The following is a 16,264-nucleotide window of genomic DNA, read 5'->3' on the forward strand; positions in this document are numbered from 1 at the left end:
TCTGAAAGTATTTTAGAAAGAAACAAAATTTTTACCAACTTCTCGAAAAAAAATTAAATGCAGAAGTGCATATTCTTTGTTTGTTTCTTCGTTTAAACTTGTGAAAACTATGAGCCTCCCATAAACAATTTGTGTAATTTTTAAATCTTTCTTTTAATACTAAAAGTATCAAAAGATAGTCATTTTAATTATTTTTTTATCATTCAACAATATTTTTTTTCTAAACTGTTTTAAAACACATGTTTTTTTCACTTGAAGAACATATAATAGCAGAAATGCAGCTCATTTTTCATTGACGCATACGCATTTGTAATGTTGAATAACTTTTTTTCATAACTGTATTTATTTTATAGAAATGTTCTCTAATTTTCCTCCTATTTACTGAAGAGTAAAGTACTATTTTAGTTTCTGTTGCACCGACAACTTTTTCTTTATTGTGTTTCACCTTTCTGACAGAGTAATTAATGAAATTAAACATTTAAACTATTTTGCATTTCATATGATGTTATTTTTCTTACTATGAGTTATGAGTTAAGTTTTCATCTATAAAGTAGTCATAATCAGTAGTATGAACGAAGCTAAATAAGTTTATTGGATAAAATAATTGCATCTTATTTCTTTTCCTGTTTATTTGATCCTTTTTTGTGTGGTTTGTTTAATGCTTTTTTATGTAGCCAATATAGAGGCACTCCTAAAAAAGAAGGTCTTAATCCTGCCGAGTATAATTTAAACTTCATTTTTTCAAACATTTCTAATTATTAGAATGAAAATATAGATTATTATAAACCTTTTTAGAAATTTTGAAGGTTTTTAAAGAATTTTTTTGTGAGGTATAAAAATTTGTATAGCTTTTTCCGTAGGAAGAAATTTATAACCATAATTTTTTGTATAAAACGTTTTTTAACGATATAAATTTCTTACCCATAAAGAAATAGGGTGCAATATATTTATTGTGTAAACTATTTACTTATTATTAACTCTTAAAAAAACCTATTCTTAGTGTTTTTTCTAAATAGGTACTGTGCAAGTATTTCGAACGTTTACTCGATAAACATCTAATGGGGTTTTTCACGAACAATGTGAAACGTGATTTATACACTTTCTTATAGTCCTTTATGGAAGATATCCGAAGTCCCACTTACAAATTACACGTAAATATAATACTTAGATATTTTGTAATCATATTTGATTGAAGTATAGTCTGTTTTGCTCTGGTATAGCTATATCGCATGCTTGGATTATTGATTTGTTATAGAAATATATATTTTTGTAAAGTAGAGATCTTAATAAAATTTATCAGACTATATCCTGATAGCAAACGTTGCATTTACGATTTCTTTTGATTGATACTATAAGGTTGACTGGTTAATCATTATTTCTACAAAGCAGAATTGTTACTATATCTATATTATTATTTTTTTTTAAAAATGAATAAAGGCGGCCAAAAACCTTAACAAAAAATATAATTTCTTAGTTTTAATTGCAAACTTCATTTTCGAACTTTTTTTTCCTTTGTATGTTAAGACTCTCACGCGCAACTTTTTTTTAATGATGATGTGAAGTATTTTTAGATTCAATTTCGATATAAAAGAACTGTTTATTCAAGCTTAATGCGAACCTCATTGTGTGTAAACTAGCACAGTTAAATTTAACATTGTTTCAAGTTTGCATGGTTTATTTGCTTATTATTTATAAATATTGCTGGGGCCTCGTGGTAAAGGTTGCTGCTATATTATAACCACCGTTTTAATGCTATCTAGGTATTATTCAAATGTCTTTTTTTCGAAAGCCGCAATTGGAGAGTGATATTTGGGATACGTTTGTGATTTTACATCTTTAGTTTTTACTGCTTTGCCCTTTTTTACAGTATGAAGTGATTGTTTTTTTAATAATCTTTTGCTTATACTTTAGTAAAGAAATCGAACTTCAAACTTTTTTTCTAGTACTAACAGTAGATATTAGTAGTTGATTTGTACTGCATTTGATCAGCCATTGAGCGCCCTTATTTTAGTTAATGGAAATTTAAACTGTTTCTTTATAGGAAATTTTCTATTACTATTACTATTACTATTCTATTACTATTTACTATTCTATGGAAAAATATAGATTTCAGAGAGATAAATATTAGGGGGATTGGAAAGTAATGTCATTTCGGCGCATTTGATATTTCCTATCAAGATTTTATTTTTAATCAATTGGCAACTACAGATCTAAAATAAATCGAAATGGATCGGAAAAAAAAAATGAATTGCTTAAGACGATCGAATATTTAATGGGCCGAAACGACGTTACTTTACGGTTCCCCTAATATTTTTAAAATTTATCCCTATTTCAATAAAGAAATGATTATGAGTCATAGACATTTTGAATAAAACAATTTTATTTCTATTCATGAACACAGCTGTCACTTCATTGCATCACGTCTTACACTTAAGAATACTGAAAACCATGGAATTAACACAGATGAAAGAGAAAAGTCATTAAGGTTTTACGCTTATTTTTCTCCCTATAATAGTACTTTATCGTCTGCCGGGCCCACCAAGAAATTCCGACCCCTCTGGTTCAGCATAATACTTTTTATCAACTGGTCTCTTGTCTGCTAGAAACGACTTCATGTTACCATTCCTCGGCTTCCACGCAAATGGTTGAACTCTGAAGTATTTCGGCAGACCGTTCCGGTTAGGAAGGAAGAACATTCTGGGCAATTCATTAAGGAGGTCCTGCCGTCGTCTTCTCTGGGACTCATCCACAAGTCTGGAGACCCGTTTCTGAAGTTCGATGGCCATCGTGTTCTCTTCTAAATCTTCCATTCGAGGGCGAGCAATACCAATGATGCTGTTGTCTGAAGAGAAACTGTTTTTGTGAAGAAAGTAGCCAGGATCCTTGTCAATGAGGTTACGCTCCTGCGATTCTGAGAAATCCTCACTGCTATTGGCAGATGATGAATCTAAATACATAGAAATTCAGTGATTTTAGATGGTGAAATAAAGTGTAACTAACTAAGACACCCTAAGAAGACAATCAATTTTAGGGTTTTTTTTTGACGCGGAGATGTCTTTGTGTGGAAGGATGAACCCGTTGTCATCTATTCATTTTATGACAGAAGTCATTAGATTTGAATCGAAGTTACGGCAACTTTGTCTCAAATCTAAATAATTACTGGTTTTAAAGCGTGCTTGTCCCTTTCATACAAAGAAACAAGCTGAGTTCGTTGCTCAATAGAACAGTTGAACCCCTTTCATGGCTTCAAATATCAACACTAATGACTTCCTACCATGATCTTTCTTATGGTGGTTAAACAATGTAACAGTTAGGGAATTTTTGAGTTGTGTTTTTTGAATTTTTGACGCCATCAACACACATGTATTGCAAAAATAATATCAAAAAGATGTTACAGAAATGGAATAAGCTAGATAAATTTCTGTTGCTGCTTTATTTTCCCTAAAAATTACCAATGTTTGACTCATGGTTTACATTGGAGTACCATTTACCAAAATTATTATTGTATTGAAACCACAAGGTAACCCATTTGAAAACCGTAGTAGTAGCTGGTCCTTGAAGAAGCTTAATATCAGATGAAGATATCGTTGAACAATGGTAAAAACCTTCTAAATTTTGCTATAATAGAGGGATATTAATAAACGATAGAGTTAACAACAAATGTATTGATGAAATAAGTATTAAAAATGATATTAAATCTACGATTTAAGAAAATGAAAGTAAAATAAGGAAAAATTTCTTTTTAAATTAAACACTCTGGAATTTTGAATATAGCTCCATTGGGTGGATGAACGTTATACTCAGTTTCAGGAGTTATAAACTGGGTTTTTTAATTTTTAAATTTTTTTTATTTACGTTGAGATTGCTGCTAATTTAGTTTTACATGGTGTGAAAGCTCAATTGATGAGCTTCAAATCAACTTGATAAATGCCGTTTTCAGATCACTTCCGTGAAATGTGTACTCAAATCTGATTGCATTTCGAAACATTTTGAGCTAAGTTGGTTTTTATTTAAATAGCTTTTTACGACCGGCATCCTTAAAAAGAAATATTAGGGGGACCGGAACGTAACGTCGTTTCGGCGCATTAAATATTCGTTAGTCTTTTAAACCAATTCATTTTTTTCCCGATCCATTTCGATTCATTTTCGATCCGGAATTGTATGGTTGTTGCTAACGAGGGGGTGAATACATTATTGATTGAAAATAAAATCTTGATAACAAATATCAAGTGCACCGAAACGACATGGGCCGGTTCTCCTAATATATTCATAATCTGAATGAAATTGACTAAAATGTCTACCACATAAATTTAAAGTATTTATATACAATGAAAAAAAATACAGTGACTAGCCGCTTACCAGTATCGTTCATGTAAGATAAAAATGCAGTTTACCTGGCAAACTGTGCGCAAATGTTTTTTGAGGAATTAGAACAGCTTCAAAACAAGTTACGGTCACGAACACTAATGTTTTCCAACTTTTCAACATGCTTTATCTATGATTATCTGAAAAAAAAAATAAGCCAACATATAATGCGCAATCTAAAATTTTAGTGCATGTTTCAACATAACCACAAAAGACATTATTTGATAATTTCCTATCTGAAAAATTTAAAAAATATTAAAATAGATTTCCTTTTAATAAAACACTTTAATCTCTAGATTTTGACCTGATCAGTATTTTTATATAAATGTCGTACAGTAAAAACTCAATAACATTTTTCGAAAGCTATTGAATTAATAAGCTACTTAACTTTCTTAATGAAGATATTTATTGATTAAAGGGAAAATTTAAGAGCTAATTTTATTATAAAGTGGGAAAATGAGGCAAGTTTGGATACTTGACATTTCAGATTTTCCGAAATTTATAGGATATGTTCTTTATGTGAAACTATTAAACTTATTTTTTGATTTATGAGAAAATTGTTTTGTGTGGATTAAAAAAGAAGACTTTTTGGAATTTTGAGAAAATCGCATCAATTTACAAGTGGAATACTCTTTATGAAACGAATGAATCACGGAATCAACCGTTATTTTATGTTCAACTACGTTTATATTATCTATTAACCCATTGGTGGTTTAGTAAAGGGCAGAATTTGGAGGATTTTTTCACCCCCATACATTATTTCCCTATCTAATAACATAGAAAAACCAGTTTTACTAAACTGAGAAGACTGCTGGTTAAAATACGATTTTTAACGAGCTGAACAGTCAGCGGGTTAAGAAATAAATATTTACTTTCAGTGGACCTTTGCATCAAAGGCCAAATATCTCTCAAAAAAATTCAGAAAAGGCGATTTTGTTATATTTTGACAGTCAAAATCTACTAGCACTGTTGGCGAACCACAAAGGTTTAGATTTTTGTGAATACATTACAATGAGTAGTACCTAAAAGAATAAAGAAATGCGTAGTGTATATTTGGCGTGACCTAATAGGAAAGCAACGAGAAACTAAAATTTTGGACAACTTTCAAGGCTATTAACTGCCTTCGCCAAAAATAAACAAGTATGAAATCATCAGGAATAGCAGCCTTAAGTATAGCAAAACCAATCAACTGATTTAAGGTGATTGATTCAACTTCTTTTATAGCCAGGCTCTGAAGTTTGATACTGAGAACAGAGGAATAGTTTTTGAGAATGTTGTAAATTGTTTTAAAAACTGTGATTTATGCATAATAGGATTATCTGTTGAACATTGGTAGTTGTAAACAAAAAATTGCGTCAGCTGCTCAACGACGGTGATAAAATAAAAAAATAAAATATGAATATCTGAAGTTATCACCTCCTCCGGGGGTTAGCGGTAGTCTCAATCCAGAACTCACTGAGGGGGAAGGGGCAAATGAGGGGAGATCTTTCACTTTGTTATCTAAGCAAGTGACTTGTAGTTTTAATATGTTTTTTTACACTGAATCGAATAAAATATTACCCAAGTCGGTACAACTAATAGATCAAAAGTTATAAAAGTTTTTGTGAAAAAATAGTACAGTACATTGCTGCTGCTGACAAAGTTTGAGATCTTATGAATATTTTCGGATTAAACTAATGAGGTAAAATTAAGTTAAATGAAATCAAAACTTATTTATTATTAATAGTTCCAGAAATATTTAATACGTAGTAGATCATAAAATAATTGTCAGTGCCATGATCCACTCGTTTAACAAAAAGTATAGCAACTTTCGAATAGATGCGTTTTTCTTAAAACTTCAGAGTATCTGGAGCTTTAATCCCCCAAAACTTTATAAAAAAAGTAAATAAAAAAAAATTCTCAAGCTAAAAAATATAAAAGAAAAGCGCTTGTATAACAGTTTTACTCGAAGAACATATTATGAAAATTTCAACAAAATGAAACATTGCAAGCATTCAATCCTGCCTCACTCTTAATAAAACGGGCTCTTAATGATAAGCTACATAATCAAATCATTCAGGAGAGCGTTTTGGGGAAAAACACTACGATAAAATTTCCACGTAGGCAATAAAATTGAACTTTTAAACATAAATTTCAAACTTCTGTAAAATAGAAATTTGGAAACACTAAGGAACATTTTGATTTAAAAATGTCCCAATTGGGAAAAGGGTAGCTAATATGTATGCTGCTTCATGTTCTACAATTTGTAAATCATTAACGTTAGAAATACCATAATGATTATCATAAGTTATGCAAAAAAATAAATTTTCTTTATTTTTTTAAATATAGAGCATATTTTCTACTAAAAATGAAAAAGCATTTTTTTTTTTGCTGCACTCAACATAATTCTAAAATCTCATTAATAATAAAATGATAAGTATTTAAGTTCAACTTGCGGAAAAAAGTTACAAATTTAACGTCCAGATTAAAAAAAAAAAAAAAATTCAAATATAGTATCTGTAACTCCTTGGGGACTTGAAAAACTGGAATTTACTAACACATAACCAAAAATGGTAAAGCGCAATTTGGAAATTAAAGTAGTTTTTTGCACTTTTGCGAATCCTAGAAAGGGGTTTAATACTTTATTTGAAATGTATTTTAGGCACTTTAGGGAATACTTTTTCTAAGTTGTCTTTGTTTTCTTTTTTTTTAGAATAAAAGAAAAAGAAAATTTCATTTATTTTATCTGGATTAAATGTTTAGTTTGTCTTTGTTTCGCGTTTTAGAATAAGACGTTTTATTTTTAATTTGTTTGGAGTGCTTTTCTAAACAACTACAAAACTTTTCTGTCAGAAGGCGTCAATTAGTATAAGACGCTTTGCGAAAGACGCTTAGTAAATCACCTCAGTAAAAATGGAGTTTTAATATAGGGGAAAGTGGGGTCAATTGTAACGTTTCTTACTTAACTATTTTTAACTAACAAAAAATCCAATATATTATTAGTATTAATAGACAGACGAGTAAAGTAGACTATCCTCTACTAGAAAAAAAATAAATACATTATTTTAAATGATACACGAATTAATCTCACACGAATCGCTCTACACGAATTAATCTCAGTCCCGGTTGTTAGGCTGCCCGCCTGTTCGCTTCCCGTTATTTTGACAACGTTTTGTTGTTTTATCTATCTCATTCGCTTTTTAATTCTGTTTTAATCTATTTATTCACTACATTGTGTTTTTTAATTGGCTTATTTACATTGCCTTTCCTTGCTTTACAATTTTTAGCGTCTCCTTTTAATCGTATTTGATAATTGTTTGTTTTACCACTTTACTCTCGGAGCATTTTAATTATTTTACTGCTGTTGCCATCAGACTCTGTAATGTTTACATAATGTTACTCAGTAATGTTACTTTTTTGTATTTTATGTACTTTTTTGTTTTCTTGATTTTAATAAACATTTACCCGTATGCCCTAAATTGGGGCAGGTCGGGGTAAATATTTCATTTTAAATGATATTATATTAGTTATTAACAATTTTTGACAGTTGTGCACTTATTACATTTGTCCCCACTTACAGGGTCAATTGTAACTGTTCATAAATTCAACTAAAACATAGTTAATTATACATATTATCATAGTTGTGATATATTTTTTTATTGATCAAAATAGTAGTGATATTTTAGGAGTAAAAATGTTCTTTTTATTTTGCACTTAATGCATTTAGAATGTATTCTTTTAGTGTTAATTTTTTCATGCGAAATGTAATTTTTTTTTATTTGGTAAAGGTATTTTAAGCACGCAAAAAGATTATATACAAAATTTATAAAGAATAGAATGCAAAGAGTTTGATAGAGGTAAAGCAGGCAGGATTTTGAAAACGCGAATATTTTGTTATAGAAGAAAAATCACTGCTGAGACAGGTAGATGTAGAAAATATTATAATGTGTTTAATTGCCGGGCAAGAAAGAGGAGCTGAATATATATATACATTCGAAATCCCTCTGTCGTAAAGGAATGTGCATCCTGAAGGGAAACGTTACTTTAATTCATTAAGTCTATGATGTTTCTAATTTATAAACACTCTCAGATGATAGCTAAGCTCTTCGCTGATACTTCTGTCACTTAATGGCTTGTGACGTAGTAAGGCAGTGGAGCTATGATTGCGTTTGTCTAGAGTCTAGAGGTACCACCTTTGTTAGACCCAAGTTTGCAGCGTGTGGACGCTTTGAATCATCTTAACTTTGCCAAATCCTTGCTTTTTTGTTAACTCAACGTTAGTATGGCCAGTCTAAATCGTATGGACGATGCTGAAAAATTTCGAATAGTTGAAACAGAGAATATAGAGGGTTATATTCTTTGGTTGGAAGACACGAGGTGGGTCAATTGCAGGCTACTTGTTATAGGGACCTCGGGGTTTCACGAAATGTGGTGTACACTCAGTAGAAACAGCTTACAGAGACAGGAACTTACAGAGAACAGAGACAGGAACAGTCTCGTATATGTATATAAGGAACAATAGTCCACCGATCCGGTCAAGGGAGCAAAAGGTAGCAACGACGTCAGCTCAAGACTGTTATTTTGAGACTTTTAGTCAAAAGAGATAGGACCCCGACAGAGACACAATAGTCTCGCAACCTATATATTGCAGCAGGAATAACAGTTGCCCAATACTGGATAACAGTTACTCAAATACCTGAATAACAGTTGCCCAAAGACTTAATGCAGGTTGCCTGTATGCCATGCCCCCTGTAGTCTGCATATCTTCGACTGTGAACCACAATAAGGACCATCTAGCATGGCGCCGAAAACACCTGTCTTGGACATATTATATTTGAGGTACGATTCTCGTCAGTGATGAGTCACTATGCAGTCTCAACTGCGACTCAAGACGTGTTTTCCTCTGGAGAGAACTCAGTAGTCGATATCGTTCCTCGAACATTGGCGAAGAGGACAACTATGGTCGAAGTGGTTTGATAGTCTGGTTTGGCACAATGGCGCATACCGATCTTCATGCGTTTGATAGAGGTACTCTGACAGGTCAGTGGTACATGGACAGGATTCTTGCACTTTATGTGAGACTTTTCAGCGGAGCATATGGACCGAATTTCATCTTTATGAACGATAACGTCATTCTTCACAGGTCTCACTTGATAGACGAATATCTCCTATTGGAGGACATTTTATGATTGGAGAGGCCTGCTATGTCCCTTGATAATATCAACGAACACGTATGGGACTTCCTAGGATGCTCAGTTGAAACTCGAAGGCCAGCTCCAACGACCATTGATGAGCTGAAGAATGCCTTGGTGCAAGAATGGGTGCGGTTCTCATATGTATTGATATAGACCCTGGTAAACGGTATGAAACACCAATGCAAAAGTTGTGTAGCTGTTAGAAGCGATCATACTCTCAATGAAATATATTTTTCTCTGACTGACATGGTGTCGGTTAGCTACTGTACTGGACAAATGAGAAGTTTCCTTATTTAGAATACAGAGATGTTTTAACATTTACTACCTCCATCTTTCGTACGGTTAATTTCGAAGTTATGTATGAAGATTTATGTGTTTCACTTTACAAGCTGGATAAAATAAATTGCAAAATTAATAATTATTTACAAATAATGATTTATAAAGTATTGAAAATCTATATAAATAGAGTAGAACGTGTGCATATGTGTGTGGGTATGTACCTTAAATAAATCCACAATTCTGAACCGGTCCACACTAAATTTGGTGTATATACTTTCAAAGAAACTGCGGACCTAACTGTCTACTTCAGAACTCTTATTCCTCACCGGTTCACGTACTACATCCAAAAGAAAGAACTTTCCGTTTGATATGATAAATATTTAATAAAATGAGTTATTCGATAGCTTGCAGCATTAATTGATCAAAAACAAGTTCAATTACGCAGTTCTTATGAATTATTTACATTAGGTTTCCTATGTTCTGTTATCAGAAGAAAAATCAAGATCAATAATTTTGCAACGTAAGATGGAAATGCTACCACCATACCGAATTCGTATTTTAAAAAGTGTATGAAGCCAGGTGTTTCTTACATTGAAATTTACGCTTTTAAAGCATATTTCTATAAACTTAATTAGTCGAAACTCAACACGAACTAATGAAATAAAATTGACGTTATCAATTAAGCCATGGAAAAATTATGAATATCACATTTTAAATTATAGTAAATGTATATAATCAATCTTTCTTTTAGTGAGTTGAATTCAGATTCTAATACAATTCTAATCTAATGAATTCAGATTCTTCTAATTCAGATTATGGTAGATCTAATTGTAGGAAGCCACACTGGAATATCTAACAAATAACAAAAAATAAAAGTTGCATTTTAAGTTTCATGAATGTGTAGGATGGAGATATTAAGGTACTTTCTTCGGTGGGTGGTAAGAAATTTATTACCACAGTACCAACCTTGGAGTTATAGGTTCTCATTACCACAGTACTTAAAAAGGCATTACCAGAAGTATTTAATACCACATTTAATTATGTGGTATTAAATACTTCCTGGTGTCATTAATACTGTCATAATTACTGGCGTCAATGGGCGATTTTTTACAGCCTTTGAGATAAGTACCGATATTAGCTCATTTTCAAAAATGATTATAAAATTATTAATAGCTGAATATAAAATTATTTATAGCTGACAATGATTTTTGAGAATTACAATTAATTTTGGTAATTAGTGCAAATTAAAATGAAAAATTTTTATACATTAAAATGATAAATTAATGTAGAAAAGGTGTGTACATAAATACATAAACTGTGCATAAATGTGTACATAATTCGTGTACATAAACCGTAAAAAATCACCATATTTTTATTGGCGCCAATGATACTTAATTAATTTCGTCATTAACTACAAAATGAAATTAAAAAGTATATTGTGTACTAAAAAACTAAATTAATGGGGAAAAGTCTTCATTCTCTCCTTCACTGTTTCTCTACCTAGAAAACCACAAAATACCACCTCATTATTATTGACGTTAATTATGCTTGATTAATTTTAGCAATGGGTACTACAACTATTATGTAAAGTACTTTTCTGATAAGTGCTAAATATAGTAATATAGGTGGTACCAAGATCAGGAGTTGATCTCGAGTAATAGTATTATGTCAATAGATTCTGAATATAATTATCTTTTTTAAAGAAGAGATGAACTATGAAAAAAATGCTTTACTTAATTTGACAGCAAAAAGCCATAGGTAAGGGCATAAAAAAAGAATAGGTACCTAAAGAAATTGTTGATCATGGTAATTTTTGACCAGTATGAATCGTCCTCAAGTTACAGCATCACGCCACTTACGTAAAAATAATCCTTCAAAATAATAGTTAATTAATCCATAATTAATTACTTGATGTAATTAATTATTATTTTGAAGGAGTGAACCTCAAAAAGCTGTTTTGCTTAATTTAATGACATAAAGCCACTGGGAACGGTCATAAATAATAGAGGAGAAGGTGTAAAAATGGGCACAGGTGTAAATATGGGCACCCCTCCCTAGTAGCTATGGGAGGTACTGAAGACTGGCGGCGAGGACTGTATATGGCGCCAGTTGCTAATATAAGATTGTACAGAGCAGTTGAAACCATTTTTTCAAGTAGTGTGGATGCAGCGTGAGTTATTGTGCAAATTGGTGCTTATTCTGGACTGCAAACTTTTGAGAGGTATGTGAAATCGTTTTCTTTTCACGTACTTATGTTCAGTTAAAAATAATTTGACAGTGATATCCGGAAAGCGGAGATCTTAAGCTATTTTTTGAAGCACACCTTTAGTCACGCACGCTTTTAGGTTACTTGTGATAGTGGCTATCCTTCTTAGGTGGGGTTGGTGTAAATATGGGCCCCCATTTAAAGGGTGCCCATAATTACACCAACTTTCTTTAGTGGAGTTTAGTACATCAGGCTCTAGTTATGCCAATTGATAAGGCAGCTGAAATACCTCAGTGTTCCCCGGGAACTTCAAGTGCAATTTCTCCTTTCGACATATCTCCTGTTCCCAACATTAAGAAGATAATCACTACTCGTGAACGCAAAGCAGCAAGGTCCAGCCTCATCACCGGATTGCCATACAAGGATCAGTTGACCAAGACGCTGGACAAGTGCTCTCAAGAAGACGTCCTTGAGTTTTCCCGGGGTAAGAGACCGGCCAGAGGGCAGGGTGTGAAGACGAAAGGCCTTCAAAAAAAGAAAATTCGGCCCACGCAACGATACGATTCATCATCGGACTCATCAGACTCGATGACCCTCCTCTTATCTACAGCGATGATGATACGAATCTAATAAATGTCAACGGTGGGGATAAACCAGACTCAAGCAATGCAACTTGCAGCTATTGTGATGGAAAGTTCTCTGAAGACACTCGAGGAGAGGTGTGAGTAAGATGCGTTATGTGCCAAATGTGGGCACTGTGCCGGGGGTGAAAGAGCCAGTTATGTTTGCGATTTCTGTAAATAATTTTTTTTCCTGTAATAAATAAATTCTCTACCATTTTGTATTGTTTTATCCTGTTTTTAAACTATTTTTGGTGACTTTTTTGAAGAGGGCCCATATTTACACCCCATTTTTTCTGGTGCTTTTTTAAAAGATTTTTGAAAATCGTCGTTTTTGAAATGAAATAATTGATGTTAATCATTGTTTTGCCCTCTCGCATTTAGGAAACTTGTTATAGTTGTTAATGAAAGACAAAAATCTAGAAATTTTCAAATTGAAAGTAACTTTATCCAAAAAACAAAAGAGGGTGCCCATATTTACACCTTTTCCTCTAATAAAAAAAAAATTCTTTTAGGTTAATTAATTGTGCCGGTATATGTCTTTCAGTTTTATGCATGATTTCGTAGTGTTGATTAATACTAATTTATTGATCATTCACTTTTTTTTTTAACTTATAGGAAAAATGAGTATTCAGCTAGTTTTTAAATAAAATAACCCAAACCCAGACTGTACAAGCAACGAGTAAGGAAAAGATTTACATTTTAAATAATTTTCTTTATGTTAAAATCAGATTCAACGTTTTTAAAATCGATACTTTAATAATGTTTTTTCCACCACACTCGATAAGGAGCTCTCAACATTTGAAAACATTCTCTATCTGCCGGATTTAATACATCAAATACTATATTTATATTGATCTGATAGCATTGAATTCATTATATGAAATGCCTTTGCGATGGACATTTCGTCAATAATTGCTTTTAAATTATAAAACAATATTACGACAGCTCACCTAAACTATGCTTTAATAAGAGCAGCATTCCCTATTCATGTGACGGGATTGACAATGGTATATTTTGTGCAAACAGAGAGGGGAAATAGTTTTCGCTATGCTTTTAAAATATTTGAACTTATTAAGTTTTATGAATTGAGCTAAAATCCATTGTAAAAGAAAACTTATGTTTATGAAAATGTTTCATCGATTTCATTATAACAGTTCTGATTTCAGAACCAACATCAACTCCCTTAACTTTATTATTGAGTATTGAGTATAGTTAAGTGCGGCGAACACTCTGCTTATCGCTTAACTTTATTATTATACTGATTTTTATTGTCTTATCAAAGTCCGGTGAATAATCATCATTACTCCATAAGACAGCTTTTAGCTTACTAGATACAATTTCAACAATTAATTTAACTAACACTCGCATAGATGTCGGAACTTCAGTGACATTGCCTACTTAATGGATTGTACGTCTAGGGCAGTGCAATCGTCTAGGGAACATAATAGAGAACAACTATTAAATATTAAATAAATAATTTCAAGCTATTAATTTAATTAACACTCGCATAAGCATCAGAACTTCAGTAACATTGCCCACTTAATGGATTGCACGTCTCGGGCAGTGCAGTCGCTAAGGAAACGTAATAGAGAACCACTATTAAAAATTAAACATATGATCCCAAGCAAATGATTTAACCAACACTTGCATAAGCGTTGGAATTTCAGAGTGCAGTCGTTAAGGAAACGTAATGGAGAACCACTATTAAAAATTAAACATATGATCCCAAGCAATTAATTTTACCAACACTCGCTTAGGCATTGGAATTTCAGAGTGCAGTCGTTAAGGAAACGTAATAGAGAACCACTATTAAGAAAAGTCAACGAAGTCATTGGTGAGTCGTCACAACAACAACAACAACAGTAACATTACCCACTTAATGGATTGCACGTCTCGGGCAGTGCAGTCGTTAAGGAAACGTAATAGAGAACCACTATTAAAAATTAAACGTATGATTCCAAGCAAATGATTTAACCAACACTTGCATAAGCGTTGGAATTTCAGAGTGCAGTCGTTAAGGAAACGTAATAGAGAACCACTATTAAAAATTAAACATATGATCCCAAGCAATTAATTTGACCAACACTCGCTTAGGCATTGGAATTTCAGAGTGCAGTCGTTAAGGAAACGTAATAGAGAACCACTATTAAGAAAAGTCAACGAAGTCATTGGTGAGTCGTCACAACAACAACAACAACAGTAACATTGCCCACTTAATGGATTGCACGTCTCGGGCACTGCAATCGTCAAAGAAACGTAATAGAGAACCACTATTAAATATTAAATAAATAATCCCATGGAAATGAAGTGGTAAGATATTACCCGATTAAAAACTTCATTCGCTTAAAAAATTAACTAATCGGAAATTACAGTTGGCAAGTTTTAAACGCTTCAAAAATGTTTTAAAAATTAGACTATTTTTGAAGCGTTTAAAACTTACAGACTGTTATTTCCAATTTGGATAAGTTTAAATCGAATGAAGTTTTTAATCAGGTAATATTAAATATTAGTTATATTTATGTTATAATCATGCGCATTAAAATATTCCTTAAATTTCATAATAATTTCCATAATTTCCGGATTGCTTGTTTCAGGATTGAAATAGGTTTGTCTTGAAATTTATATAGAGCTGACTGTCAACACATGATGGCTTATTCCTTTTGAAAGAATATACGAGCAGTGACAAGAAAATGATGAGAAAAATTATGAGGACAGAATTAAACTAAAGTTTGCATCCAAAAAGGAAGATAAAAATTTTCAGCTAGATCTACCCCATGGAAGCTTTTTGCTTCCGTAGGGTAGAGTAGAGACTGTAGGGTAGAGACTGTAGGTTGATAGAATAGGGTAGGGTAAGTGGTCTAGTAGTAGGTTTGTTAGTAGTAGTTGGTAGTTTAAGTAAGTTAGTAGGGAGGAAAGGCATTATAAATAAATAAAAAGTAAAATAACATTGATGGAGGGCATTGCCACAAAGCAAAGTAATTGTTAGTTGAGTGGCTGGGAAACTCTCCGGATCTCAATCAAATCGGAAATTTATCTGTTACCTGCAAGCAAAGATCCATAAAAATAAATAACAGATGGAAAAATGAACTTATCTTTTTATTGGCTTAAGTAATATTGAGGAAGGGCGTGGACCAGTTAAAATGAATATCGAAACGGGGGAAATTGGTTTTGAAATCGAATGTGAGGTATAATATTAAGATAAAATTTTCTCGGTAAACTACTGTTAGGCCGGGATAGCCTGGCTAGTAGGGCACTGAACTCATGCCCTAGAGGACGTGGGAGCCCCTCCAACCGAAGACTCCCCATATAGTAAATAGTGACTGATGTCCGTTAAATTTGTCAAGTCACAAAGTCCTTTATTTTCCCATAAGAAATCATACTTCCAGGGGTACTGATCCAGGAGTTTCCTTGTCTTCTGGACTGGGTTCAAAATTATAAGGCTACGGAGTAAAACATTAGTAGTCGTAAACCCAAAATTGGGTTTGCTGTTCAACAACGGTTATAAAAAAAAGCTACTGTTCAACTAAATATATGTTTAATTCATTTAGTACAAATGCTACCAGTGTTGACAAGATTTAAACCACTTGATTTTTTTCAAAAATAATACTAAATTGAGT

At 32.3% G+C, this 16,264-nt stretch overlaps 1 protein-coding gene across 1 annotated transcript in view; it reads right to left on the reverse strand.

Moving 5' to 3' along the window:
* Positions 1-2,362: 2,362 nt before the first annotated feature.
* The window catches only part of LOC107451564 (uncharacterized), a 37,347-nt gene continuing 23,445 nt past the window's right edge, over positions 2,363-16,264 (reverse strand). The window contains exons 2-3 of the mRNA XM_016067703.5: positions 4,395-4,505; positions 2,363-2,947 (exon numbers count right to left, since the gene is read on the reverse strand). Coding sequence (XP_015923189.1) covers positions 2,520-2,947; positions 4,395-4,488 — 522 coding nt within the window. The 5' untranslated portion in view covers positions 4,489-4,505 and the 3' untranslated portion in view covers positions 2,363-2,519. The remainder of the gene's footprint in view (positions 2,948-4,394; positions 4,506-16,264) is intronic.

Source organism: Parasteatoda tepidariorum, chromosome 7, assembly GCF_982258835.1.
Source record: "Parasteatoda tepidariorum strain Cologne lab strain chromosome 7, Ptep-v5.0, whole genome shotgun sequence".
NCBI lineage: Eukaryota > Metazoa > Arthropoda > Arachnida > Araneae > Theridiidae > Parasteatoda > Parasteatoda tepidariorum.